The 27,054-nt window shown below is 40.2% G+C and overlaps 1 protein-coding gene across 4 annotated transcripts in view; it reads left to right on the top strand.

Moving 5' to 3' along the window:
* Positions 1–26,635, top strand: part of LOC104612200 (poly(ADP-ribose) glycohydrolase 1-like) — an 80,569-nt gene extending 53,934 nt beyond the window's left edge. For 3 of the 4 annotated variants that reach the window (XM_010279543.3, XM_010279548.2, XM_010279547.2), the window contains exons 8-11: positions 14,998–15,136; positions 15,348–15,551; positions 24,971–25,033; positions 26,310–26,635. In XM_010279543.3, the coding sequence (XP_010277845.1) occupies positions 14,998–15,136; positions 15,348–15,551; positions 24,971–25,033; positions 26,310–26,483 (580 nt within the window). In that variant the 3' untranslated portion in view covers positions 26,484–26,635. The remainder of the gene's footprint in view (positions 1–14,997; positions 15,137–15,347; positions 15,552–24,970; positions 25,034–26,309) is intronic. The other variant, XM_010279544.3, reaches the window with a different exon arrangement.
* Positions 26,636–27,054: the final 419 nt, after the last annotated feature.

Here is a 27,054-nt window from a genome sequence, read left to right as displayed (position 1 = left end):
AGCAAGCATACATCAAACTTCAGTTCAGATGAACTGATTCACATTACAAGATTGGATCTCTAACAAGTCCCCAAAATTATCAGCAAAGTCCGAAAGTCAGATTTGCTCAAATTCTGGAAGAGAAATGATCCAACTTGTGATGAGTTTGCCAACTGAAGCCACAATCTCTTCAGTACTTCTTTCCTTTCCTTCACCCAGCTCTGCCTTACCATTCTCAAATCCTCAAATCTCCTCATTCCCATACTGAACCTTCTCTCTCTTCCCCCTTTCATCTCATTCCTCCTCTTGACAATGTTGAAATCCCATCCCAAACACCATGGACTCCCCCCACCGACCCTGTCTTACCCTTCTTAACTCCTCCCAAAACTCCACTCTCTCCCCTTCCTCATTTGGCCCATACACATTCGTTAGTCCCCAAGTCCACTCTCCATTTGTCTCCTGCAAGCATACTGATACCGAATATCTGCCCACTCCCCAATTTCTTTTAAAAACCCCTGGATCCCATAGGATGACTAAACCTCCCGCCAACCCAATTGCTTTCAACTCCACCCATTCTCCTCCATCCTTCCCCCAAATCTCATTCATCACATTTATATCAAAAGCCTCCAACTTTGTTTCCTGCAAGAGGACTGCATCAGGCTTCTGATGTCTAATTATGTTGTGAACCAGAGCTCTTCTCTTCTTTTCCTTTAGGCAGAATTATCATTGTTAATCAACTAATACATGGATTTGACAGAGATCCCTGATTTCTCTCATTTCCAACTTCTTGAATCTTCTTGATCTGGTTTCGGATAGGTTCTATTAAACAAGCTGAGTAATGAAACCATCTCCTCTATTTCCCAATCATTCAGACTCCTTAGAGTAGGACACCAGGAAACAACCCCCTTTTGGCACTTATATGAGTCATTTACTTTTGCTTCCCTATTTTCTGCAAGGATATATAGGGAAGGGAATCTCTCCATCAAAGCTTGGCCTTCACACCATTCATCTTTCCAGAATTTAATTTTGTCTCCCTCCCTTACTTTCAGCTAGATACCTTGAATAAAATTACTTTGAGACTTCCTAAGTCCTCTCCAAATTGAGCAGCCATAAGGACCTTCCACAATACCTGGATCCCAATTGATATTCCTAATCCAAAATTTTCTGCTAGTATTTGTCTCCATAAGTGATGGGGCTGTGAACTGAATCTCCAAAACCATGTTGCAATTAAAGCAATAATTCTCTAGTAATATTATTTATCTATAACCATTTTTGGTTTCAGTTTTGAAAATAAAAAAGATACATATACAACCAAGAACTTGGTTCCTGTGACTTTGTTTTAAGAACCAATTTGTTTTCAAGCTAGATGGTTTTGATTTTTTGAACACACATAAAATAATTTGCATTGGAGAAGACACCCTAGGTGGTGTTCTGCAACATGGATGCTTTTGTTTTCATTTGTTTTTGAAACCATCATGTTTGCAAAAAAAGTAAATAAATAAATAAATAAATATTTGAAACATGTTCTTGAATTGTGTTTTTGTTTTAAGCAATGTTTTAAAACACAGAGGTGTGAAGCGAGGTGTTCCACTGCCTAGAAGTGTGAGGCGTAGTTTAGAACGTAAGAGACGTAAGCCTCCCGAACACAAGGAGGCGTAAGCCTCCTTAAGAGGAGGGGGGATGAGGAGGAAGAAGAGGAAGAAAAATCTCATTTTCTTTATTTTTAATAAAAATCTTTTATATTAAGAAAAATGAAGATGCATAGAAATAATCAAAAGAGGGGGCTGGGGGCGAAGCCCCCCACCCAAGGGGTCTAGGGGATTATCCTTGGCCCACTTTCTTTCCCCTTCCCTTCCCTTCCTTTTCTTTTATTTCTTTTATTTCTTTTTTTTTTCTCCTCCTTCCCTTTCCTTTCCTTTTTTCTTTCTTTTTCCTTTTTTTTTGTCTTTATACATGAGGTGTGCATGATGCGTATGCCTCTAGCATGCCTCATGAAAAAAGCATATGAGGCGTATGCCTCAAAGGTGTTAGCACCTCTGGCATATGCTTTAGGGCATTTTGGGGGCGCCTTGCCTGCCTCTAGGCGTACGCCTACCACACCTTTTAAAATACTACTTTCTTAGCCTTAGGATCCATCTTCCTACGATGAGGACCAAGAATGTAAACAAAACAAACACAGTAAAAAACTCTCAAAGGTATATGAAATATCTCCTCATTTGGAAATAAAAGGCTGAATGGCTCCTTGAACCCCAAGATGCGTGAAGGAACACGGTTGATAAAAAACACAGCCGTGAGAACTACATCTCCCCAAAACTGAATAGGAACCAAGGCACACACCATAAAAATTCTTGTCACCTCCATAATGTGTTTATTTTTCCTCTCTGCTACAGTGTATAAGCACAGCTACTTCGGTAAATCACCCCATGCTCTAAAAACTATGTAGCCAAATCCTTCCCAAAATATTCTCTAGCATTGTCTGATCTAAGTCTTAGTCCTCACTCCATCTGGTAGAACCAGTGTTTTAAAAGGCTTGGGAGGCATACACCTGGAGGCGCCTCCAGGCGAGGTGCTCCCAAATCGCCCTAAGGTGTATGCCAGAGGCGCTGATACCTCTGAGGTGTATGCCTAATGTGATTTTATCATGAGGCGTGCTAGAGGCGTATGCCTCATGCTTCTCATGCACATCTTATATAAACAGATAGAAAAAAAAAAGAAAAAAGAAAAAAAGGAAAGGAAAGGAAAAGAAAGGGAAGGGAAAGAAAAAGAAAGAGAAGAAAAAAAGATAGAAGGAAAGAAAAGAAAAGGAAGGGGAAGGGAAGAAAAGATAATGGGAAAGAAAGTGGTTTGCCCCCCTTTTCAATGCAGCCCAATTTGTTTTTTTTTTTGAGTCAGGGGGGTCTTGCTCCGCTCCGGCGAGTGAGTGAACAAGACACCCCCCCCCTTCAACTAATGTTATGCATCTTTATTGTTCTTAATATAATATAAAAGATTTTTATTAAAAATAAAGAAAAAATGAGATCCCCCCTTTCTCTTCATCCTCCTAACCCCCTTCTCTTAAGGAGGCTTACGCCTCTTGCATTTTGAACTACGCCTCACGCCTCTAGGTAGTGGAACGCCTCCATATTTTAAAACATTGGGTAGAACTACCGCACCAAAATGGGTAACTCATCATGAGATCTCATTAGACAAATCCAAGAACATTGAGAATAATCATCCACAAACAAAAGAAAATACCAGTAACCATCCATGCAAGAAATATGATACACTCCCCATACATTTGTGTGAACAATATAACAGAAGAAGTTCTTTTATTGTTTGGTTTGAAAGAATGTCTACAATGCTTTCCCAACTGACAACTCTCACACTCCAGACTAGATGACTGAATAGACTCAAATAATTTTGGAAACAAACATCTCAAGGAACTAAAAGAAAGATGAGCTAAACAATTATGCCATAGCATAACCTGACTAACTGTGACCCTCTACTACTATTGCTAACATGGTGGCTTTGATGTCTCGTAAGCTCATCTAGAAGGTAGAATCCATTCACCTCACTACCACAGACCATTCCCAATTGTCCTCCTTGACTCTAGATCATGCAAAACTCAATTACTAGGAAGAAAAATCACTAAGAAATTCAAGTTCCTTGTCAAACTACTCACAAAAAGAAGGTTAGTATGAAGTCTAGGAACATGTAAGACAGATGGCAAAGTAATCCCATCAGTCACCCTAGCTGTCCCTTTCCTAGCAATGGCAATATGAGAACCATCTGTTGTATCTCTACTGGAACAGAATTGATAAGAACTGAAAAGGGTAGATATATTGGTCATGTGCTTAAATGTTCCTGAATCTATAATCTAGGGAGGTTCCTCCTTACCTGAGGTGGAGGCATAATGTGCAACCACATGTGAACTATTTATATGAGCAAAGGAAGTAGTGTGACTGGTGCCTGCACTTTGTTACCCGCTTGAAGAACTAGAACCAGTTGAATCTTTCTTAATCATAAGCTATCCAAAATTTTCCTATTCAGTTTTGACTGTTGCCATTGCAATGGACTCTGAATTGGCTTGGGTAAGAGGTCTCAGAGAGTCTCCAGTCACTACCGCATTTGCTTTTCTCTTATTGTTCTTGACCCAATCTGGTATGAATGTGGATGGAGCTTCCAACAAGTGTATCTGCTATGCTTAGGTTTCTTGTAGTAGTTATACACCAAGTCCTTCTTATCCTCCCTCTTGATTTCACTACTCCCCTTGTCTCCATTTGGCTTAGTTTTGGTTGTACTAACCATAGCCGACTGGTCAACTCCAGACTGCCTCAACATGACATTCCTCCTACTCTCCTCTCCAAACACAAAGGCATAAACTTGAGAAAGAGTGACACTCTTAGGTTGTTGCATCCTTTGTACTCTCCCAAACCATAGTCTCTAAGTGATCTATCTCCTGCCAAAGTGTTTTCAACATGGAGAAATACATAGCAATAGGCCTATCTCCTTATTTTGTATTAGTCATCTGATTCCTCAACTGGTAGGCTCTGGCTACATTTTGTTTCTACGAATAGGTCTCAGTCACTCCATCCTAAATCTCCTTTGTTGTATTTTCCCACAAAAAAAAATTCTTACCAATATGTGGTAATGTTGAATTACACAACCAAGACATCACCATGTAATTCTCCTATACCCATTGGGAGGAATCTGTATCAAGTTTCTTCTCATCCCCAGTAAGGTATCCCAGCCTCCCGCGAGCTCCAATAGCCATCTTCGCTGATTGTGCCCACTCTAAATAGTTTGTACCACCTAACTTAACCGTGGTAATAATCCTAGGTCCAAAAGATTCTCTGGAGCCTACTCCACCTTGTTTGTTACTGGTTGAACTCTACTCAGTGCTCTAGCCTTCCATAATTCTCAAAATAGATTAGAAAAACAATTATAGGTTAGAAAACCTCCTCCTACTAAGGTTCCTGTCTCCGTGAGAGTTGGTAGAAACAAGAGAAAAGATAACCGCTCCCTCCAAAGACCTCAGAAATCAGTAGAACTTGAACCGCCCCTTCAGAATTCACCAAGAACTCCAAAAAATGTAGAGCGCCCCTTCCTAGGTAAAAAATGAAGAGTCCTACTACAATCAAGATTCTTCCTACTACGATCAGCCCTCTAACTCATCATGCAGTCAGTTGATCTATGGCTGCATGATGGGAGCATAGAAAAAAAAATCAAATCTTGCTCTGATACCAAGTAGAAATCTACAAAAATAAAAAATTGTAGAAAAAGATGAAGAAAAGAAGAGTTTTTGTGAGAAAAGAGGAGAGAAAGAATGATGGGGATCAGTCCAGGCATTATAAGACCAATTCTCGCAAGAAGGCAAACAAACAGGTTCTGATTTGGTATGGGGAAGACTCTTGGGACTTGGATTGAGCTGGTCAGGGGTATTTTCGTCATTTTAACTAGTCCTGTGTGGGCCTGGGCTATAACATTTTATTCCTCTAGTAGGGCTTGTCTTTCAATTTTCAGTTTATTTGCATTAGTAGATAGAAAGTTATTGTGTTTCTTGATGCACAAGATAATGAGTGGCATTTTTGTAATTATGAACAGTATTCCGGGCCACACAAGTCACTCTATAAATAGATGTATCCTCTTCCTTTTGAAGCTAATGAATGAATGAAGATATCTTTAGAGCTCTTTTTCTGTATGAAGTGATTCCTACAAACCCTAGAGTGATTCCTTGGGATTTCTCTCTTTTCTCTTTCTCTACCCCTTCTCCTCTCTCTCCCTCTTCCTCTCTCTCTTTCTGTCTTGTGTTAGTTTGTTCCAGCCCTACTGCATCAAAGAATAGAAAAAAGAATGAGAGAGCAATCAGATCTGGCCAATTCGTCAAAAAAAGTCAGATCTAGCCACCCCCTCTCATTATTATTTATACTTAAGTAAACAAAAAAAATATGTACAAAGACAAGTATGCCCTTATATGGCAGCTGAACACAAAAACTCAATAAAGAACTTAAAAAAGGCACTCCAAAACACTCCAAAGGGTCCCAACAAGTGTGCTGTGGTCCCCACTACCTATCTAAACAAATAATAAACAAAATTAACTCATAAATCTACACAAAATCCTCAACACCCAAAGATAAATTCTTCTTTCTAACTCTCTTTTTCTTCAAACCTGTTGGCCCCAATATTTATTTTCCAATGATACCCTTTACCACTTGTACTTGTAACACTGGTTCGTTCTTTTAAATCTCTTATCAATTTCGTAAAGTGGTGGTCCCCTCATTTGTTTACCTTCAACCTCCTGTTTTCTGTTTTCGCCCTCTATTATTTCGCCTGACTTTTGGGCTTCTAACACCATATTACACTCACCCATTGTGTGCACAATTCTCATTGGTCCGTTTAAATTCAAACTCTCCACTTAGACTTCTCTTAATGCTGCCCCTGCCACATAACCCTTTCCTCCTTCCTCATTCCCCAGATCTCAACTCTTCAATTCCCCATCTTCCTCCATTTCCTCCTCGCTACATGAAATCTCTACACCCCTGTCTCCTCCCTCCTCCTTTTCCCCTAGCTCTTCTACCTCTGTTCTTCCTTCAACAATTACTCTTGGGCCATATCTTTCTCTCGCGAACTTTAAAACCTTCTTCCTCTACTCTTGTGTGGGACAACACATAGTAGAGACGTCCTCAACCTCAATCAGGATTCTTGCCATCCAGCTTCTCCCAAGACTTGTTCTTATCATCGTATCTTAGGAATCTTCCACAGTTGTTACCTATTTCATGAAAGGTAAGAATATTCCATGCATACAAAGGGATGCAGATCACCCCAATCCACACTGCCTGTCTCCATTGACCTTCAGATACTTCTCCTGCCTCTTGGAACAACAAATCAAGCCTTAGGTCAAGGCATCTCTTCAGATACTTCTCTACCTCCATTTCTCTCCCAACTACTCTACCAACCAGGCTGGCATACAACACCCTCATTCTTTCTTCCAACTTGCCAATCCCTCTGACATCAACGTTCGCCACCACCTCCTTCCTACCCTAGCTAGAGAGTGTGCTAGGACAGGACCTTGTTATTATTTACTTCAAACTGATTGACTTCCACAAGGAAGGCGGCCTTTTAGACTAGAAAAATTTTGGGCCTTTTAGACTAGAAAAATTTTGGGCCCTCCATAAAGATTTCAGAAAGAAAGTTGCTGACTGGTGGCAGGGTTACTTGGGGGAGGGGTGGGCTGGTTGGCGGTTCCAACAAAAACTAAAGAAAATAAAGAGAATTGGCAAGGTAGAGCAAAGAAAATTTTGAACTGATTGAAGAGGAGAAGAAATTGGTTCGAGTTGAATTGGCAAATTTGGAGGAAAAAGAATGGTCTGGATTGTTAGGGGAGGAGAGGAGTAAAATATTACAACTTAGAAAGGATTGGGAGAAGGTGATCAGACGTGAAAAATGTCATTGGAGATAGCACTTAAGGATCATGTGGTTAAAAGGTGTTAAAAATACAGCTGCCTGTCAGAGACTTGCAACAGGAAGGAAAAACAAATCAGATTTTAAATTTAATGATTGATAATCAGGAAACTTTGGATCTGTTAAACAACATGTTTTCAGCAAGAGAGAACTCTGGCAACACCAGATTTAATATTTATATGTTAGGGCAACCAAAGACAAAAATAAAAAATAAAGAGGAAAAGACAAAAATGCCCCTGTGGCATATAGTACATATTTCAACACTCCCCCTCAAGTTGGGGCATAGATGTCAATCATCCTCAACTTGTCACAAAGATCATAATGCCGTAGTGAGCATAATCCTTTAGTAAGAACATTTGCAAGTTGTTCATCAGAGCTAATATAGGGAGTGCACACTTGCCCCTTCTCAATTTTCTCTTTGATGAAATGTTTGTCAACCTCAATATGCTTGGTTCTATCATGGAGAACTGGGTTGTCTACGATGTTGATGGCAGCCTTGTTATCACAATAGAGTGACATAGGATCATCAAAAGGAAATCCTAATTCACTCAATAGGTTCTTGATCCACAGTAACTCTGCAACTCCATGTGACATAGCCCTGTATTTTGCCTCCGCACTTGACCTGGCCACCACACTCTGTTTTTCACTTCTCCAAGTCACAAGGTTTCCACCAATCTGCATTTGTGTACACCTCTACTCTCATGTGCCCATGTTTCTTAAAGAATAAACCTGTCCCTGGGGATTTCTTCAAGTACCTAAGAACTCTGTATGTTGCCTCTAGGTGTGCCTCCTTGGGTGCATGCATAAACTGACTGAGGACACCCACAACATATGCTATGTCGGGCCTGGTCATGGATAGGTAGAGAAGCTTGCCCACAAGTCTTTGGTACTGCCTTGGATCTTTCAAAAACTCACCACTGCAATCCCCAAGTTTGTGATTTACATCTATAGGTGTGTCAGCTGGTTTAGCTCCTAGCTTCCTTGTACCCTTTAGGAGATTTAGGGTGTACTTCCTTTGGGAAATGAAGATGCCTTGCTGAGAGCGAGCAACCTCAATACCAAGGAAGTAGCGCAAGTGCCCCAAATCCTTTACCTCAAACTGTGTAGCTAGGAATTTCTTTAATCTCTGAATCTCTGAGACCCAGTCTCCAGTGATGACAATATCATCTACATAGACAATCAAGGCTATTGTTTTTCCTTGTTCCCTCTTTACAAAAAGTGTGTTATCAGATTGGCACTACTTAAACCCCATCTGTTGAACTGCCTGGTGAAACCTGCTAAACCAAGCTCTCGGAGATTGCTTTAGACCATAAAAAATTTCTTCAATTTGCAGACCTTCTGTTCACTTCCTTTAGCACAGAAACTAGGTTGTTGAGTCATATATGCTTCCGCTTCCAAATCACCATTTAGGAAGGCATTCTTTATGTCAAGTTGGTGAAGCTCCCAATCAAAATTTGCAGCTAGAGATAGGAGAACCCGAATAGAGTTCATTTTTGCAACCGGAGCAAAAGTCTCGGCATAATCAATTCCATGCACCTGTGTGAAACCTTTTGCAACTAGTCGAGCCTTATACCTTTCCACAAATCCATTTGCCTTGTGGTTTATAGAGAAGACCCATTTGCACCCTACAGGTTCCTTTCCCTTAGGAAGATCTACCAATTCCCACGTGCCATTTTTGTGAAGAGCATTGATCTCTTCCTTCATTGCATTTGTCCACTCAGGAACAAGTAAGGCCTCCACAACACTCTTGGGAAGGGGAACACTATCAATGGCAGATAGAAAAGCATGAAATGAAGATGAGACATTCTCATAGGAAAAAAAATGAGATATAGGGTGGTGTGTGGTACATGATCTGACACCCTTCCTTTTTGCAATAGGGAGGTTCAGATCACAACTTGAAGTGTCAATATCAATAGGTTCAAGAACATCAATTGGAACAATAGTACCTGGGTGGGGTGAAGGATCCAGCCCCTGAGATTCTGATGGCATTGGTGGCATGGTTTCCGGTGGCTCAGTGGCGATTGAACTCTGTTGGCCTTGATTTTTGAAGTGCAATTTCCGAAAGACATGAAATGGAGGAGGATCAGGAATAGAAGGCAACGAAAATTGAGTCTGACTCTGTTTCTCCTCAACTCTACTTTCCCCCTGAGGAGAAACAGGAAAGTAGGGAACATCTTCAAAGAAAGAGACACCCGTAGAGGCAAAGGATTTTTTAGACACAGGGTCAAAACAACGATAGCCTTTCTAAGCAAGGGGACAACCAAGAAAAATGCACACAATAGCTTTTGGATCAAGCTTACCACGAGTAGGAGAGAGATCATGAACAAAACACTTGCATCCAAAGACCCACATAGGGATAGGAAACAAAGGAGATTTAGGGAAAAGGAGCTGATGAGGAGACCTATATTCCAAGACCCGAGATGGTGTTCCATTGATGACGTAGGCAGTAGTCAGAACAACATCTACCCAAAATCATTTTGGGACATTCATCTATAACATTAATCCTCGAGCAACTTCAAGGAGATGTCGATTTTTTCTTTCTGCAACCCCATTTTGTTGTGGGGTTCTGGCACATGAACTCCTGTGTTGAGAGCCGTGGGATGAAAAGTAATCTGTGAGGTCTCCATGAAAGTATTCCTTGGCATTGTTTGACTGAAAGATTCGGATCTCGGATTGAAATTGGGTGTAAACCATACGCTGAAAGCTTTTCACAGTTTTAGGAACTTCCTTCCGTGAATGCATAGGATAAATGCAAGTGTAGCGAGAGAAGTCATCAACAAAAGAAATAAAATACTTGTAACCATACTTAGTTGGAATATTAACAGGTACCCACACATCTGAATACACAATGTGAAAAGGAAATTCTGATCTTTTATTACGTAAAGGGAATGAGGTTCTACAATGTTTACTTAATTGACACACTTGACACTGAAAATCACTAACAGACAAAGACTTAAACAACTCTAGAAACAAAAACTTTGTTCTCAAAAGGCACATGGCCCAAACGGTGGTGCCATAAAATAATTTGACTCTTACTCGACGGACTCAAAGACTTTGAAACTGTAAAACTGACTTTGTTCTCTAACACGTAGAGACCATCCACCATGTTCCCTCTACCAATCGTCCTCTCGGTAACCAAATCCTGAAAACACAAGAATGAGGAAGAAAGGTTACTGAGCAAGTCAATGTATGAGTAATACTACTAATGGACAACAAATTAATAGGTAACTTGGGAACATGTAGGACATTAGATAAGGAGAGGCCAAAAGGCAGAGATATAGATCCTTGACCAGCAATGGAGGAGAAGGATCCATCTGCTAGCCTCACTTTATCTCTCCCAGAGAGAAGAGAATATGTTTGAAACATGGTTGACTTACCAGTCATGTGGTTGGATGCACCAGAATCAATGATCCATGGGGATTTTGGGTTATCAGTAGACACATGGAAAGTTGAAGCAGAATTACCTGAAGAGGAGGCAAAAGAAGTAGAAGGTGTGGGTCCAGAGTTAGTATTGCGGAGAGCCCTACCATATTGCTCTAAGTGGTCATGGAAGGAATTGATAATATCTTCATTTGGGTTAGAACAAGGGAGATAGTCCTGAAAAGTACTCTGATGTTCATGAGATGCTAAGTGAGCTGAATTAAACTTCTTCTGGTATGACTTCTTGCTTGGTTCTTGTGTTGATTTCTTACCCAATTCTTGTGCCCATTTCGGTTTCCCGGGTGTGCCTAGGTTTTTGGCAATGAGTACACCACATTTTGTCTTTATCATCCATCTTTTTCTAATTTTCCTCTTTTTTCGGTGCCCCAGTGTTACCCCTTACAGCAAGAGCAATATCTCCCCCTCAGGAGGATTCATGGCAGACTTCCTACTCTCTTCAGACTGAACAAGTGCATAAACCATTTGGACCAACGGAAGATCCTTGCTGCCTAAAATCTAAACACGAATAGGTTCATACACAGGATTCAAACCCAGAAGGAAAGCGAACACCCTTTGTTAAGAAACCAACTTTTTATATGCTTTAGCATCCTTTTCACTTTCCCACTCAATGTTCTGGTAGTAGTCGAGTTCTTTCCAAACTGAAGCGAGGGCAGAATAATATGTCGACAAGTTCCTTTCTCCCTGCTTACATGTCGAAGATTCTGCTTGTAGCTGATAAATCCTGGCATAGTGTCTCTGTTCTGAGTATGTTGCCTTGGCTTCCAAATTTCCTTTGCTGTCTCAACCCACATGAAATTTTGCTCAACAGATGGCAGCATTGAGGTCAAAAGCCAAGACATTATCATGCAATTTCCTTGATCCCACTTATCATAATCAGCAGTACCAGCCTTAGGTTCCTTAGTTTTCCCATTTATATATCCAGCCTTACCCCTGGCAGTAATGTACAATTGCATCTCCTTGGACCAAGCTAAATAATTTCTACCATCCAAGGGGGTGACATAGGAAAATTTAGGGTCTCATAACCACCAGTCATTCCTCCTTGATGTGAGGTGGTTCCCAAAGTTGCAGAATCTTCAGAATTCATTGGAGTCAAAGAAGGCAGCACACACAAGCTTATTCAAGTCTTTTCCCAACTAAGCTAAAACAAAAAACTGCTAGATCAGAGCACAGGCCTTGATGCCACAGGTATTCACAGATCTGATAGGCCCCTTCTTAAGGCAATAAGAACTACAGAAACACATTTAAAGAAGGCTGCTGCACTTTGTCAGTCGAACCAGGTCACTTATGACCTACAGAGGTTCCTTAAACATGAAGATTATTGGGTCTTCACAAAAAACAGTTTTGACTTCTGTCCTTATTCAGTCCAGGGGGTTTCTATCGATCCCAGCCCAGAAGCAGGGAACGAAACACAGAAAGAGAACACCGACCTCTTTAAGGAACTTCAATCAGTCATCCACTGGTCTCTGGGTGCCATACAAATCAGTTGCAGTCCAAGAAACAGGGGCAGGAACTGGAATCGAACAGTCTTCAGATGAAGCTCACACCTGTCTCTTCCATTCTCAGTTCAGAGGAGCAAGGAAGATCTTCGAATAGCAGGACAGAATTTGCAGAGCACTGCCCCGCTCTGATACCATGTTTTCAGCAAGAAGAAGAAGAAAAGAACGTGAGAGCCAAGAGAGAACTCTGGCGGCACCAGATTTAATATTTATATGTTAGGGCGACCAAAGACAAAAAAATAAAGAGGAAAAGACAAAAATGCCCATGGCATATAGTACATATTTCAACACATAAAATGGATCTGATACCATGCCAACTAACATAAAAAGAATAGCACATCAAGGAGAAAACAAGAAGAAATAGAGAGAACACCAGGATTTAATGTGGTTTGGCTTGGTAGCCTACATACACGGGAAGAGAGGAAAAATATCCACTACGAGAACAAGAGATACAACTCTCTCTCTTTCTCTCTCACACAGTTGCACTCTTCCTCAAGTCCTAATCTCACACAGCCACTTTCTTAAATAAGAAAAAGACCGAAATACATCAAAATTACATAGAAGCCCCTTTTTCTCTTACAAATACATATATGTCCTCACACTATTACAAATATACCCAAATACATCCAAATACAATATAACTCTCAACACGCCTCCTCAAACTCACGGTGGGAAAGTCAGCTTGAGTTTGCAAGTAAGGATGTTGAAGCAACCTTCATGGAAATAGGTTTACTATTGAAGCAGCAGTCGTGAACCTTGAGATGTTGAAGGGACCTTTGAAGCAACAGTTCACCAATACACAAAAAATTATCACATCACTACACTTTTCTCGAAGACCAAGGGAGCTTCACACATTCACAAACAATAGTAGTCACAACTTAAGGCATCAAAGCCCATTTTCTACCAACGCACAAACAACCACAACTTGAGGCACCAAAGCACCTTTTTCAACCAACTCACAACCAACCGCAACTTGAGGCATCAAAGCCCCTTATTTTCAACCAACTTACATCCAACCACAACTTGAGACATCAAAGCCCCTTTTTCAACCAACTCTCAAACAACCACAATTTAAGGCATCAAAGCCTCTTTTTCAACCAATTCACAAATAACCACAACTTGAGACATCAAAGCCCCCTTTTCAACTCACAAACAACCACAACTTGAGGCATCAAAACCCCTTTTTCAATTCACCAACTCACAAACAACCACTACTTGAGGCATCAAAGCCCCTTTTTCAACTCACAAACCCATAAACAACCATAACTTGAGGCATCAAAGCCCTGTTTGTCAATTCACGTAACCACCACCACCAACTCACAAGCAATTGCATTTTGAGGCTAGTAATCGACTACTACACGAAGAGATGTCATTGTAGTCGACTACTATGTACTATCAGTATCTTGTTCCTAGTAGTCAACTACTATACAAAGAGATTTCGTAGCAGTCGACTACTATCAGTATCCTATTCTTAGTAGTTGACTACTACATGGAGAGATTTCATGGTAGTCAACTACTACCTCAACTGAACATGAAATAGCAACAAAGGAACACCTTCACAGATCACAAAATCACTTACCACACCACTATTAAACTCTTCACAACAACCAAACACCTTCACAACAATTGAAACACTTTCACAGCATCCGGAACACCTTTGCAGCAATGTGAACACCTTCACAGCAACCGGAACACCTTCGCTACAACCAGAACACCTTCATAGCAACCAAAACACCCGCTCTGATACCATGTTAAACAACATAAAATGGCTCTAATACCATGTCAACTAACATAAAATAGAATAGCACATCAAGGAGAAAACAAGAAGAAATAGAGAGAACATGAGGATTTAATGTGGTTCGGCTTGGTAGCCTACATCCACAGGAGGAGAAGAAAAATATCCACTGAGAACAAGAGAATACAACTATCTCTCTCTCTCTCTCTCACACACACACACTCACACTCTTCCTCAAACCCTAATCTCACACAACCACTTGCTTAAATAAGCAAAAGACTGAAATGCATCAGAGTTACACAAAAGCCCCCATTTTCTCCCACAAATACATATAGGTCCCCACAATATTATAAATATACCCAAATACAGCCAAATACAATATAACTCTCAACAGGATCAAACAGAGATTTGAAGCTCTTGTTCTTTCTTTTAACTCCCTTTTCTCAAAGGAGAGTAACTGGAGGTTTTTTTAGTTAGCTGGGATGGTCCCTCTTTGTTGGCAAACAATAGAGAAGCTAGATTGAGAGGGAGTTTTGGGATGATGAAGTGAAGAATGCAGTTTTTGCTCTAAATGGGGATAAGGCTCATGGACCTGATAGGTTTTCTATTTTATTTTATCAGGAGTGATGGGATATTTTGAAATCAGATATAATGGAGGTGTTCTCTGATTTTTACTGGTTGGTTGTGTTCAATAAAGGGACAAACTCCACTTTTCTAAAAGTAGTCTAATGGGGATTAATTTTTCTAATCCTTCCTGTTTACAGAGACTGGCTGATGTGCTAGGTTACAGGCATTGATGGTTCATGAAAACTTCTATTAATACCAGTGTCTTATGGTATTTAATTCTCTTTGAGCTATCGTACTTTTTCTATTTTAATGAACTATTGCAGTATTTGGTTGTGACAGGGAAACTAATAAGGCCTTCTGTGGATTTTTTGATCAATCAAAATGTCATCTGTATCAGAAAATGTTTCAAGAGGCACCTGGCACGAACAATCTTAACAAGGATGCCAAAGAGGTCAATAATAAGCCTGGGAATGCCATGGTGAGAACCCTGAGGGACATTTCTTATGCATCTTTGCTTTTGCAAACTAATGAAATATGTGCATTAGTGAACTTAGGATGAAGATTTACTTCTATTGTTGGCCTTGATGATCTAGCATGGAGTAGATTTGCTATATGTTCAGATTTTGCTTGGCCTCCTTTCCATCTTTAGTTTCTTTATTTGATTACTGACCCTGCACCTTCTTTCTTAGTTGGATGAAACTCCCTCAACTTCTGAGGAACAAGAGAAAGGAGCATCTGGTGCAGAATTGATTGAAAATTCTTACAGTGAACCAAGTAGTCAGTATGCAGAATCTCAAGAAAATATTGGGGTTGTAACAGGAAATTGGGGTTGTGGTGCATTTGGGGGAGATCCCGAGCTTAAAACTATAGTTCAGTGGCTTGCTGCATCTCAGGTTACTTTTGCTTCCTCTCAGTGCATGTGAATATCGTTTACAAACTATATTCTACTAATACTTGTAATATGTCTAGATAGTGGTACAGGGCCATATATGTAATTTTATCTTTAATTAAGTCACCCTAATAAAATAATAGAGTGGGTCCTGCCAAACCTACTATGATTCTTTTCAATTCTGTCTTCTCTTTCTACTCTCTCCTCTCTCTTCATGCACCTTTTAGATCTGATTTCATGGTATCAGAGCACTTCTATGGGCAGATCTGAATGACTGCTTGTTTCTTCAACCTGGATTGAGAGGATTGACAGGCGGCTGGGAGATAGTCTTGGGAGTGCTCAGACTAGTCTGCATTCTTTTTTTTCCCTCCCTTCTTTATTCTTGGTCGTGGTACCAGGAAATATTTGTTGTGGTGACTGAAGATAGTTGATGGGAGTGTTGAGGATCTAAACAGATAAAGTGGTGAGATTGTGTTGTCTGTATGACTTAGATTATGTACCAAGGGCAGTCTATATAACTGTGAGGTGTGTATGAAGCCAGGTTGGTGTGATAGGTTCAGAATTTCACTTCAGGAACTGTTTGAATCACTAAGAAGTCTCAAACCATTTTTCTGGTTGGTGGAAGTTTAAATTTTGCCATCTGAGGACATGGAGTATATGTACTGATGAGTAGACATGAAAATAGTTGAAATTCCGTCTGTTTTCTTATTGAATGTGGAGTTTTACAGGACCAGTGTGGTCTGTATGGACTCTTAATCTATTACTTGGTATTGTGTGAACGGTGTTTGTCTTGTAATGATCTGTGTGGACTCCAGGTTTAAAATTTTGCAACGTATCAGGCCATATTGGCTGATACATATTGTTCCAGTGAGGGCCCAATACACGGAATGCATAAAAACCCAATGTTTCGTTCTTTTTCATATGGATTGCCTGGTAAGGACCAATACTCTGTGTATCAGCCAAGACATTATGATTTTTAATATTTAACCCCCCCCCTCTCTCTCAAATTCAATTTTGTCTCATTCCTAATCTCTCATTAATTCCTAAATAACCTCCATAATTACTCCCTCTCTCAATAATCACCATAGGTCCACCACTACACCATACTCTATTTTCTTGTCAAAATCATATTCATTTTGATTCTTGAATCTTGAGTAAATTTTCTCTTCTTGGTGGATGTTTGTCGATAAATGCTAAAATTGATTATTAAAATTTATATACTAATAAATATTAAGACAAATTATACTGATTTTGTGAAAATTAAGGTATATACATACACAATTTAGTTCTTCAACAGTTACCAATTGTGTCCTGATATCTCACACTTTATATAAACCATTAAAGTATGATTTTTATGTTTAAATAACTTATTTATAGTATGATTTTTTATGTTTAAACTATTAATAAATTTTTTAAGGTTTATTTTTGTTAGTGTATCCATGTGTATCTTGAATTTTCATCCATATCCAAAGCTTATCCCAATACGTCTATGTAGACTGGTAGTGTGGTGTGGCCTTTTGCAAAGTAACTGAAGTCTATGTAGACTGTTTGATTGGTGTGTTATTGATGGATTGAAGTATTTTCAGGAATTGTTTGGTATTTTTTGTCTTGGAAATTGAATATTCAGCTGTGTTGGATGTTACCTCTACTCATCCTATGATCAGCAGACATTATGGAGAATATGAACTTTCCAATTTTCATCGCTCCTCTTGATGGGTTGAACTGCTTAGAGTTAGGGGTGTGGTGTCAAATGGACTGGATTTTATCCAATCCGGTTCAGTCCAATGTGAGTCCATTACAAATGGACCATGTCCTATCCAATCCAACGAATATTTTGGACCGGTTCAGTCAATGTCTGGACCGTCTAATCTGTTCAAATTTGTTTTAATTTAGATTAATTCTACTATCAATGGACCATATATTGGCTCAATCCTACCCAATCCAATATAAATTCATTATGGACGGACCAGGTTCAATCCAATCCAATAAATATTTGGACCATTAAGTCTGGACTGGTCCAATTCAATGTCTTGTTGGTCCATCCAATCCATCCAAATTGATTTTGGTTTATTGGACAGGGTCCAATCCAAAACCGGTCCATTGAGACCCCTACTTAGAGTGGTCCAAAGTAGTGAGATTATTCATGGGGGGAGAGGAAAGTCAGGATTTCATGGCTGATTTTCCTTTGAGAAATAACTTTGTGGGCTGAACCTGCAAGAGAGATTTGGGAGCAAGCTAAGGCAACTTATACTGAACAAAGACATTATACTTGGATGTACCAATTATAGGTAGAATCTTCAGCTTGCAAACAAGGTGAGAAGTGTCTCTATACGTACATTTTACATCAATATGGAAAGAGCTTGACCACTACCGGTCTATAGATTGGAGTTGTGAACAATGCTAAATCCTACAAGGTAGTGCTATCTTAGTAGAGAGTAATGTTTTAAAAACCGACCTGGAGGCTGAATCATTTTATATGTATATATGTATAAACATGTATTTTATCAATAAATATATAGTTATTTTTTAGATGTATATATGTATATCTAAATATTATTTTATGTTTATTATATTTTCTGTTAGAGTGAGCCGAATAAGGGTAATTTAGTAATCTTATGTCAGTTAAGTACTTTGCTTATGTGGCTGTTTTATTAGAGTACTCCGCCCCACACTTAAGTGAGGGCAGTTTAGTCTTTGTAAGTGTAATCAGAACCTAATAAACACAAGGGGGTCGACTGAATGAAAGACTAATCAGTTCGACTAAACCCTCCTGTTCTCTCTTTCTCGTCTTCTTCCTCATCTTCTTCTTCCTTCTTCACTGGTCCGGACTACTGTAGCTGCTCCAAAACATGGTATCAGAGCAAGGTTTATGACCTGCTTCTGCTTGCAAAGCATCTCAGCTGTGTTCGTGACACCCTCCTCTTCGTTTCTAGTTGGTTAATGGAGAGAGCTGGTTCGCCCTAGGTCTGAGACATCACAATTCGTTGCTCTCTGCTGCGCACAGTTTTCTTCATCAAGGAAGGTGATTTCAGCAGTGAATGGTTGGCTGATATTCTCAAAGGAAGGTTGGTTATTTAGTCCTCTTGTGTTGCTGGTATTTTTGGGTAGGAACCCTTCAAGAATCAGTTAGTACTGATTAGAACCTAGAGAACTAGGTTCATTGTTGCCCTGAAAAGGGCTGTGTGTGCAGTAGCCGAATGGTGTAGGGCTGTTGTGAGTTGTTGAGTGGTGTTAGGGCTGCTGTAGGTGGCCGAGTGGTGTAAGGTGGAATGCAGTGACCTTGCCAAGCTCCTTGTGGTCGTGTAATGCCCTCTTAAGTGTGTTAAACAAATCTGAACTGGGTGTAGCAGTTTAACTGTGTTGTGGTGCTTGTGATGCGCAATTTTTTTTTATTGAGTGGTTGTAAGAGGGCCTACTGTTGTGTTGTGGTGCTTGTGATGCTTATGTGGGTCGTAGGTGTGTGAAGTCAGCAGTAGTGTAAAGAAGAACAAGTGTGTGCTCCCACTGTTGTGTTTAGGGGCTGCAATAGGTGCTGAAGTATCAAACTGTGAACAACATCAATCAGCTTGTAGCTGAGAAGTAAGGATAGAGGCAACTGTGAAAGAGTACAATGGCAGCAATAGGAGATGGCTACAATGATCAGAAACCTAATGTGGTAATTTCCTCCGACTACCTAGGGGTACAAATGACCTCAATTAAGCTGAATGGGGAGAACTATGTTCCATGGGCCAAATCAGTGGAAGTGTTTCTCAAGGCAAAGAAGAAAGTAAAGCATGTAAGAGATGAAAAGCCATCGGAGGACTCTCCAGGGTTTGATGATTGGGAGCAAGAAGATGCTCAAATCATGACTTGGCTGTGGAATAGTATGGAACCTAAAATTAGTGCCAACTTCATGTTTCTTGACAATATAACACAACAAGAGTGTATCAGCTTTATCAGGAGTATTTTGATTTACAACAAGGAACCAAAACACTAGAAGAGTACTATGCCAGCATGAAGAATATAAGGAATGAACTCAATGTCTATCACCCCCTTACTCCAGATATTAAAGTTCAGCAACAGCAAAGGGAGCAACTAGATGTTACAAGATTTTTAGTGGGGCTGAAGTCGGAATATGAACCAGTTAGAGCCCAAATATTGGGGGGCTCTACTCTTCCTACACTTGAGGAAGTATTCTCAAGGCTTCGTAGAATCTCTTTGGGACAGACAGAGAACTCCACACAGTCTGATAGATCAGCACTTGTGACAGCTCGAGGGGTTGGATATAGTACAAGAGGGGGAGGTCATGCTCCCCGAGGAGGCCGTGGCAGTTCCATGATTAGTCGGAGTGGTCGTGACTCAGGGGGAGGCCGTGGCAGAGGGAAGAATAACTCTACAAGGAAATGCACTCATTGTGGTAGAGAGGGACACACAGTGAATTTCTGTTATGATCTACATGGCCCTCCCTCTAAATGGGCTAATCATGCTGTAGCGGGTGAGGTTGATATCAGTGACAGTAAACCGGCAGACCGAACTCATCCCACATCTACATCTACCTCTGGGAGGGAAATGGTGAGCGTACCACGTGATGAGTATGAACGGTTCCTTCAAACTACTTCACAGCATACCACTGCCACACTTGCCCAATCAGGTATTGCTTGCATGTCATCTAAAACCTCTCCCTGGATTATTGACTCTGGAGCCTCAGATCATATGACTGGGACTCCAGGTGTGTTCTCTTCTCTCTCTGAAACCTCCACATCACAAACTGTTACACTTGCCAATGGGTCCTCATCTCCCATATGTGGTGTTGGTAACATTGACATGGTTCCTGTGCCCTTATCATCTGTTTTATATGTCCCTAAGTTTCCATTCAATCTTATGTCTGTTAGTAAAATAACCAAAGCTCTTAACTGTTCTGTTACCTTCTTTCCTTCCACCTGTGTTTTTCAGGATCTCAAGACGGGGAAGAAGATTGGTGGGGGGCATGAAGCTGGTGGACTGTACTATCTTGACGGTGGTGGATCTTCAATTGCTCTTCAGACTTCGCTTACTCCTCTACAATGGCATTGCCGACTGGGACATCCATCTCTCAAGGCTCTCAAGATTTTGGTCCCGTCATTGAGTCATTTGTCAGTTTTGCAATGTGAGTCATGTCAGTTTGGGAAACATCGTCGTGTATCCTTCAATCCAAGAGTTGAGAGTCGTATGTTGAGTCCTTTTTCTTTGGTTCATTCAGATGTTTGGGGTCCAATCAAAATAGAGTCTTATAATGGGTACAAGTATTTTGTCTCCTTTATTGATGATTGTTCAAGAATGACATGGATTTACTTAATGAAAGAAAGAAGTGAATTGTTTTCTATTTTTCAAAAATTCCATGCTGAAATACGCATACAATTTGGTGTTCCAATCAAAATTCTCCGTTCAAATAATGGTCGTGAATACTTTCTTACTTCATTTCAACAGTATTTAGAACAGCATGGCAATATTCATCAGACATCATGTGCATACACCCCTCAACAAAATGGGGTAGCTGAACGGAAGAACCGTCAGCTTCTTGAAACTGCTCGGTCTATTCTTCACCACATGAATGTTCCTAAACGTTTTTGGAGTGATGTTGTACTCACTGCATGTTTTCTCATTAATCGGATGCCCTCCTTCATTCTTCATGGTCGGTCCCCCTTCTCTATCTTGTTTCCCACTTTATCTCCATTCCCATTAATTCCTCGTGTCTTTGGTTGTGTGTGCTTTGTCCACAATCTGAGCCCTGGAATAGACAAGCTAGATGCACGCTCAATTAAATGTGTCTTCCTTGTCTACTCACGGACTCAGAAAGGGTACAAGTGTTATAATCCCATTACCCGGAAGTGCTATGTCTGTCCTGATGTCACCTTTTTTGAGTCAGTCCCCTTCTTCTCAAGTCCTGAAGCACCCTCGTCTCCACCCGCACTTCCTCTTCCTCTCCCTGTCAGTGATCCAGTTCCAGATGTTGTTGTTGGAGTAGACTCATCACCTCATCCCATGCAGATCACCACTGAACGTCCACCAATCCGGCAAGTGTATACACGTCGAACGGCACCGGCCCCTCCTCCAACTTCTACCTCATCTGCAGATCCTCTCATGGCTCCTATTGTTGAACCCTCAAACCTTGATCTACCCATTGCCTTACGGAAAGGTAAACGCAGTTCTACCCTCCATCCCATTTCCAATTTCGTTTCATTATCTCGTCTTTCTACATCACATCGCCAGTTTGTTTCCCTTTTATCCTCTATTTCCATACCTAACAATGTCCAAGAAGCTCTCAGTTCACCTGATTGGCGGCAGGCAATGGAGGAGGAACTTTCTGCTCTTCAACATACTCAAACGTGGGAACTTACTACTCTCCCACCTGGTAAGCATGCTGTGGGATGTAAATGGGTGTATACTGTGAAATACTTGCCAGACGGTAGTGTAGAGCGTCTGAAGGCCAGACTTGTTGCTAAAGGTTACTCCCAGTTGTATGGAGTAGACTACATGGAGACATTCTCTCCGGTGGCTAAGATTGGTTCTGTTCGTGTACTAATTTCCCTGGCAGTTATGTATGATTGGCCTCTGTTTCAGCTTGATATCAAGAATGCCTTTCTCCATGGTGATCTTGTGGAGGAGGTATATATGGAGCAACCACCTGGGTTTGTTGCTCAGGGGGAGGATGGTAAGGTATGCAGATTGAAAAAGGCAATTTATGGGCTGAAACAATCGCCGCGTGCTTGGTTTGGGAAGTTCAGTGAAGTGGTGAAGAGTTTTGGAATGAAGCAGTGCCAGGTAGATCACTCAGTGTTCAGCTATGACTCAGAAGCTGGGAAGATTCTATTAGTGGTCTATGTGGATGATATTGTCATTACTGGCAGTGATAAATTGGGGATTGGCAAATTAAAGGTATTTTTGCAAAATCATTTCCAAACAAAAGATCTTGGAACATTGAAATATTTCTTGGGAATAGAGGTTGCCAGGTCAAAACAAGGTGTAAATCTGTGCCAAAGAAAATATGTTCTTGATCTATTGGAAGAAACAGGATTGTTAGGTGCAAAACCGGCTGAGACCCCTATGGAACCAAATGTTAAGTTGAGCAGTGATACAGGAGAAGTATTTGAAGATCCTGGAAGGTATAGACGACTAGTGGGGAAGCTGAACTATCTAACTATCACGAGACCCGACATATCCTTTGCAGTCAGTGTGGTGAGCCAATTCATGCAGGACCCTCGTATACCTCACTGGGATGCAATTCTTAGAATTGTGAGGTATCTGAAAGGAGCTCCAGGCCGTGGACTATTGTATAAACCAGGAGGAAAACTTGAAGTAGTGGGGTATACAGATGCAGACTGGGCAGGCTCAGTGAATGATAGAAGATCTACTACGGGCTATTGCACATTTCTTGGAGGAAATCTTGTGACGTGGAAGAGTAAAAAGCAGACGGTTGTGGCCAGAAGTAGTGCTGAAGCTGAGTATAGGGCCATGGCACATACTACCTGTGAGTTAGTGTGGTTGAGGAATCTTCTACAAGAAATTGGGTTTCACATGGATAAACCTATGAGACTGTATTGTGACAACCAAGCTGCACTCCATATCTCATCCAATCCTGTATTTCATGAGAGAACAAAGCACATAGAGGTTGATTGCCACTTTGTGAGGGAGAAGGTCCTTGCTGGAGAGATAAACACAGAACATGTGGGCTCGAATGATCAATGGGCAGATTTGTTTACAAAAGCTCTAAACTCAGGGAAAGTGAATCATCTATGTAACAAGCTGGGATTATATGACATATATTCTCCAGCTTGAGGGGGAGTGTTAGAGTGAGCTGAATAAGGGTAATTTAGTAATCTTATGTCAGTTAAGTACTTTGCTTATGTGGCTGTTTTATTAGAGTACTCTGCCCCACACTTAAGTGAGGGCAGTTTAGTCTTTGTAAGTGTAATTAGAACCTAATAAACACAAGGGGGTCGACTGAATGAAAGACTAATCAGTTCGACTAAACCCTCCTGTTCTCTCTTTCTCTTGTCTTCTTCCTCATCTTCTTCTTCCTTCTTCACTGGTCCGGACTACTGTAGCTGCTCCAAAACATTTTCAATTAAGGTTTTAGTTTTTCATTTGTAAAAAATGTTAAAAATTGCAATTTGAGGCCAAAAAAAAGGGTTTTGAGGGGGGGATAGTGGAACATGGCCTTGGGTCACATAGATCATGAAAAATTACCCACAATCAAAAAATGATCACCCTAATCGAACATCTGAGCACGAAGTTATGGCCTTTGGAAGTTTGCACATACATTGCTTGTGCAAATCGTGACCCGGTGATTGAGTTAAATGGGGCAATGGTTCAACCACCCAGGAGTTTTTTACCAAAGGCTGGGTTTTGGGAAAATTGGGCCCAAAATCATGACTAGGTGATGGTTTGAATGGTTCAACCGACTGGGTCAACAACAGGTTGAAAACACTAGTAGAGAGTTTGCATTTCTAACTGGTCTCAACCCCACTTATGAGCCAATAAGAGTCCAACATTAAGAAGGGAGCTGCCTACTATAAAGAACAATGTTTAGAGAAACAAATTGTTTATAGAACTGGAAAAGGAAGAGGCTCATGGGTTTGAGGTTCAACTGAGGTCAAATCGGAGGTTGAACCATGATGACATGGCATACACACATATATACTATGGGTCATATAAATACTATATAATATATTTTACAAATTTTATCATATTAAAATATGGTGGATGGATTGCATGTTCCTTAATTTTTAAAGAAAATGACCAGGGTTCACGTCTCTTATTTTTAAAATAAGTGTGTAATAAAGCAATATATGCAATTGAGAGTCATTAGTTAACACATAAAGAAGTAGACTAATGGTAATTAAGCAATACATAAAAATAAGATGCCATGGGTTCAACTCTTGTCACATGCATTTTGAAATTTCAATTATTTAATGACCTGGGCAGTTTCATGAAACGGGGATCAGTTCATCGGTTTTCCAGTTAATCCAGCCGGTCAGCCAGTTTTCACTGTGTTTTTAGCAATTTCAGTTCTTGGGCGTGATTGAACTGGCTAGGGCCCTGGGTTATGGTTCAATGAGTCTGACTGGATGGTCTGGTTCAGTTTTCTAAACACTGATATAGAAAGTCTATGCCCTTATACAGTCAGATAGCAGGAGGAATGAAATAAATCCTCCTAAGAGGGTGCAAATTGCATTGGCTAGAAAGTGGGGGTAGTAGTGCAGTTAAGGTATACACTTTGGTATAGATGTTGGATGGTACAGAATGGAGGAAACAAGATTAATTCTGCTGACCCAATTAGGTGGGAAAAAGATCTGAGATTATATTTTGATTAGGGTTGTATTTATGGGAAGGAAAAAAAAAAAAAAAGAGATCTGAGAAATTGTATTTTGATCTTGTTGTTCATTCTGAGAATGTTTCTTCCAGGCTTTACGACCTTTCATTTCCCACTGCACATTTGGAGAAGAGGCCTTGAGGACTCTAGATCAGGTACATGTTTCTATTGATGTCAAAACTTCCCAACAAAATGGTATTTTTAATTCTTTCTGATGCTGACAGTTAGAAAATAAGTTCAAGAGATGCAATCTTCTCTTATAATTTGACAGTTCTATCAGCATATGCCCAAATCATTTCCTTTTGAAGATTGGCTTATTTACCAAAAAAAAAGAAAGACAAGATTGACTTATAATTAAGCAATGAGTGTGAGGGGTTTGATTGTTTGATAAAAGTCAAAGTGGCTGTATTGAATGACTTGTTGCTTTGTCTATTAGTGGTCATTGTTATTATCTAAGCCTTGTCCCAATTATGTGGGGTGGGCTACATGAATCCTCTTTTGCCATTCCAGTCTGTTTAATGTCATATCCATTGTTAAATTATGTGTGTATAAATAATTTCTTAACCACTTTGACTCATGTCCTTTTTGGTCTGCCCCTAGCCCTTCCAACCCCTTCAACTTGTAACTGATTGCTTGTTTTTTTACAGGTGCTGTAGGTGGTCCTATGCATGTGACCAAACCATCCAAGTCTACTTTCTCTCATTTTATCACCTATTAGAACGGCTTCTAGTTTCCTTTGAATGACTTTCATTTTTGACCCTATCCTTTTTAGTTTTTCCACTCATCCATCTCAGCATATGCATTTCTGCCACACTCATTTTTTCGACATGTTTCTTAAGTGTCCAACACTCTGCTCCATACAGAGTATAGCAATTAACACAATTTCAGTTTCAGCTTAGAGAGCTCACAGCCTCCTAATAACTCGTCATCATCATTCATGCTCTGTTCCTATTACATGAATCCTGTTTTGCCATTCCATTTTGTTCAGTGTCATATCCATTGTTAAATTTTGGGTGCATAAATCATTTCTTATTGCTTTCACTCAAGTCCTTTTTGGTCTGCCCCTTCAACTTGTAACAGATCAGTGACAGCCTCCCAATAACTAATTCACTAAAAGACAAAACAATAATTCATTAAGTTCATCCATTTCAGCTGTTATCAAACGGCCCCCCAACTCACACCTACAACAAATTAAGTTTTCTGATGTTTTATCCCCATGCCAACAAAGCATTTGGTGGTTCAACATCGGAAAGGCTGTGTTTATGATACTTCATTATCAGAGAAGAATAACTGGGCCATAATGCTGACTGCATTTCTGACCACATGGATATCAAGTCCGTTGCTATGTTCCTCCTGTGTTGACCGTGAACTCTAGTTTGTAGCATTTTTATTTTACTTCTCTTTCTTGATCCGTGTATTTTGGATTGGCAGGTGAGTCAATGGATTCTTTCACATGAATGGACCGTTGGAGATCTCTGGAACCTGTTGGCGGAATACTCAAACCAGAGATTGAAAGGAGAGACTAATATTGGCTTTTTCACTTGGCTCCTTCCATCATTGCCCATGCATGATTCTTCCATGGTATCAGACAAGAACTGTATATGAGAATGACAACATTAATGTACTAAGAAGAAAGGAGCCTTCTTTTATGTGTTTTAGTTGTTTGGCTTTTTAGCACACTGGTGTCAATTTGGAAATTTTCAAAATATTGCACATACCTTTTCCCATATGTGTGTAATTTTGGTTGAAATACATCTAATCAGATCTGACAGCCAGTTCCCTGTTCTGACTTCTGAGAAGAAAGCTTACCGTACCTGCACCTCCGAAGGAATCACGAGAGATATCTTGAGTTCCATAGCAAAAGAAAAACGGAAATAAATAAAAATCGGAGTTTCATGCTGATCATCCATTGGTTGATTTGTCAATTCGTGAAGAAAGTTTTACCCCATTCATTTGTAATTGGTTCAGGTTCAGATTTCATTATTGTCACTTTTTTCCAGGGGTGATCCTGGGCTCTGATTCATCATTGTCACTTTTTTATGCGAATGTGTCCATGGGAATGGCATAGCTAAATGTTGAAATCAGTCGGGCTATGTTTGGCAGATAGAAAATGAGTAACAGAAAGTTGAAATGTTGGCATCATTATTATTAGAATCCCATGAATCGGGCTGAATTT

The sequence above is a fragment of the Nelumbo nucifera genome, chromosome 1, assembly GCF_055504915.1.
Source record: "Nelumbo nucifera cultivar China Antique chromosome 1, China Antique-T2T, whole genome shotgun sequence".
Classification (NCBI taxonomy): domain Eukaryota; kingdom Viridiplantae; phylum Streptophyta; class Magnoliopsida; order Proteales; family Nelumbonaceae; genus Nelumbo; species Nelumbo nucifera.
The sequence above is the reverse complement of the archived record's forward strand: the minus strand, read 5'-3'. Positions and strand labels throughout refer to the sequence as shown.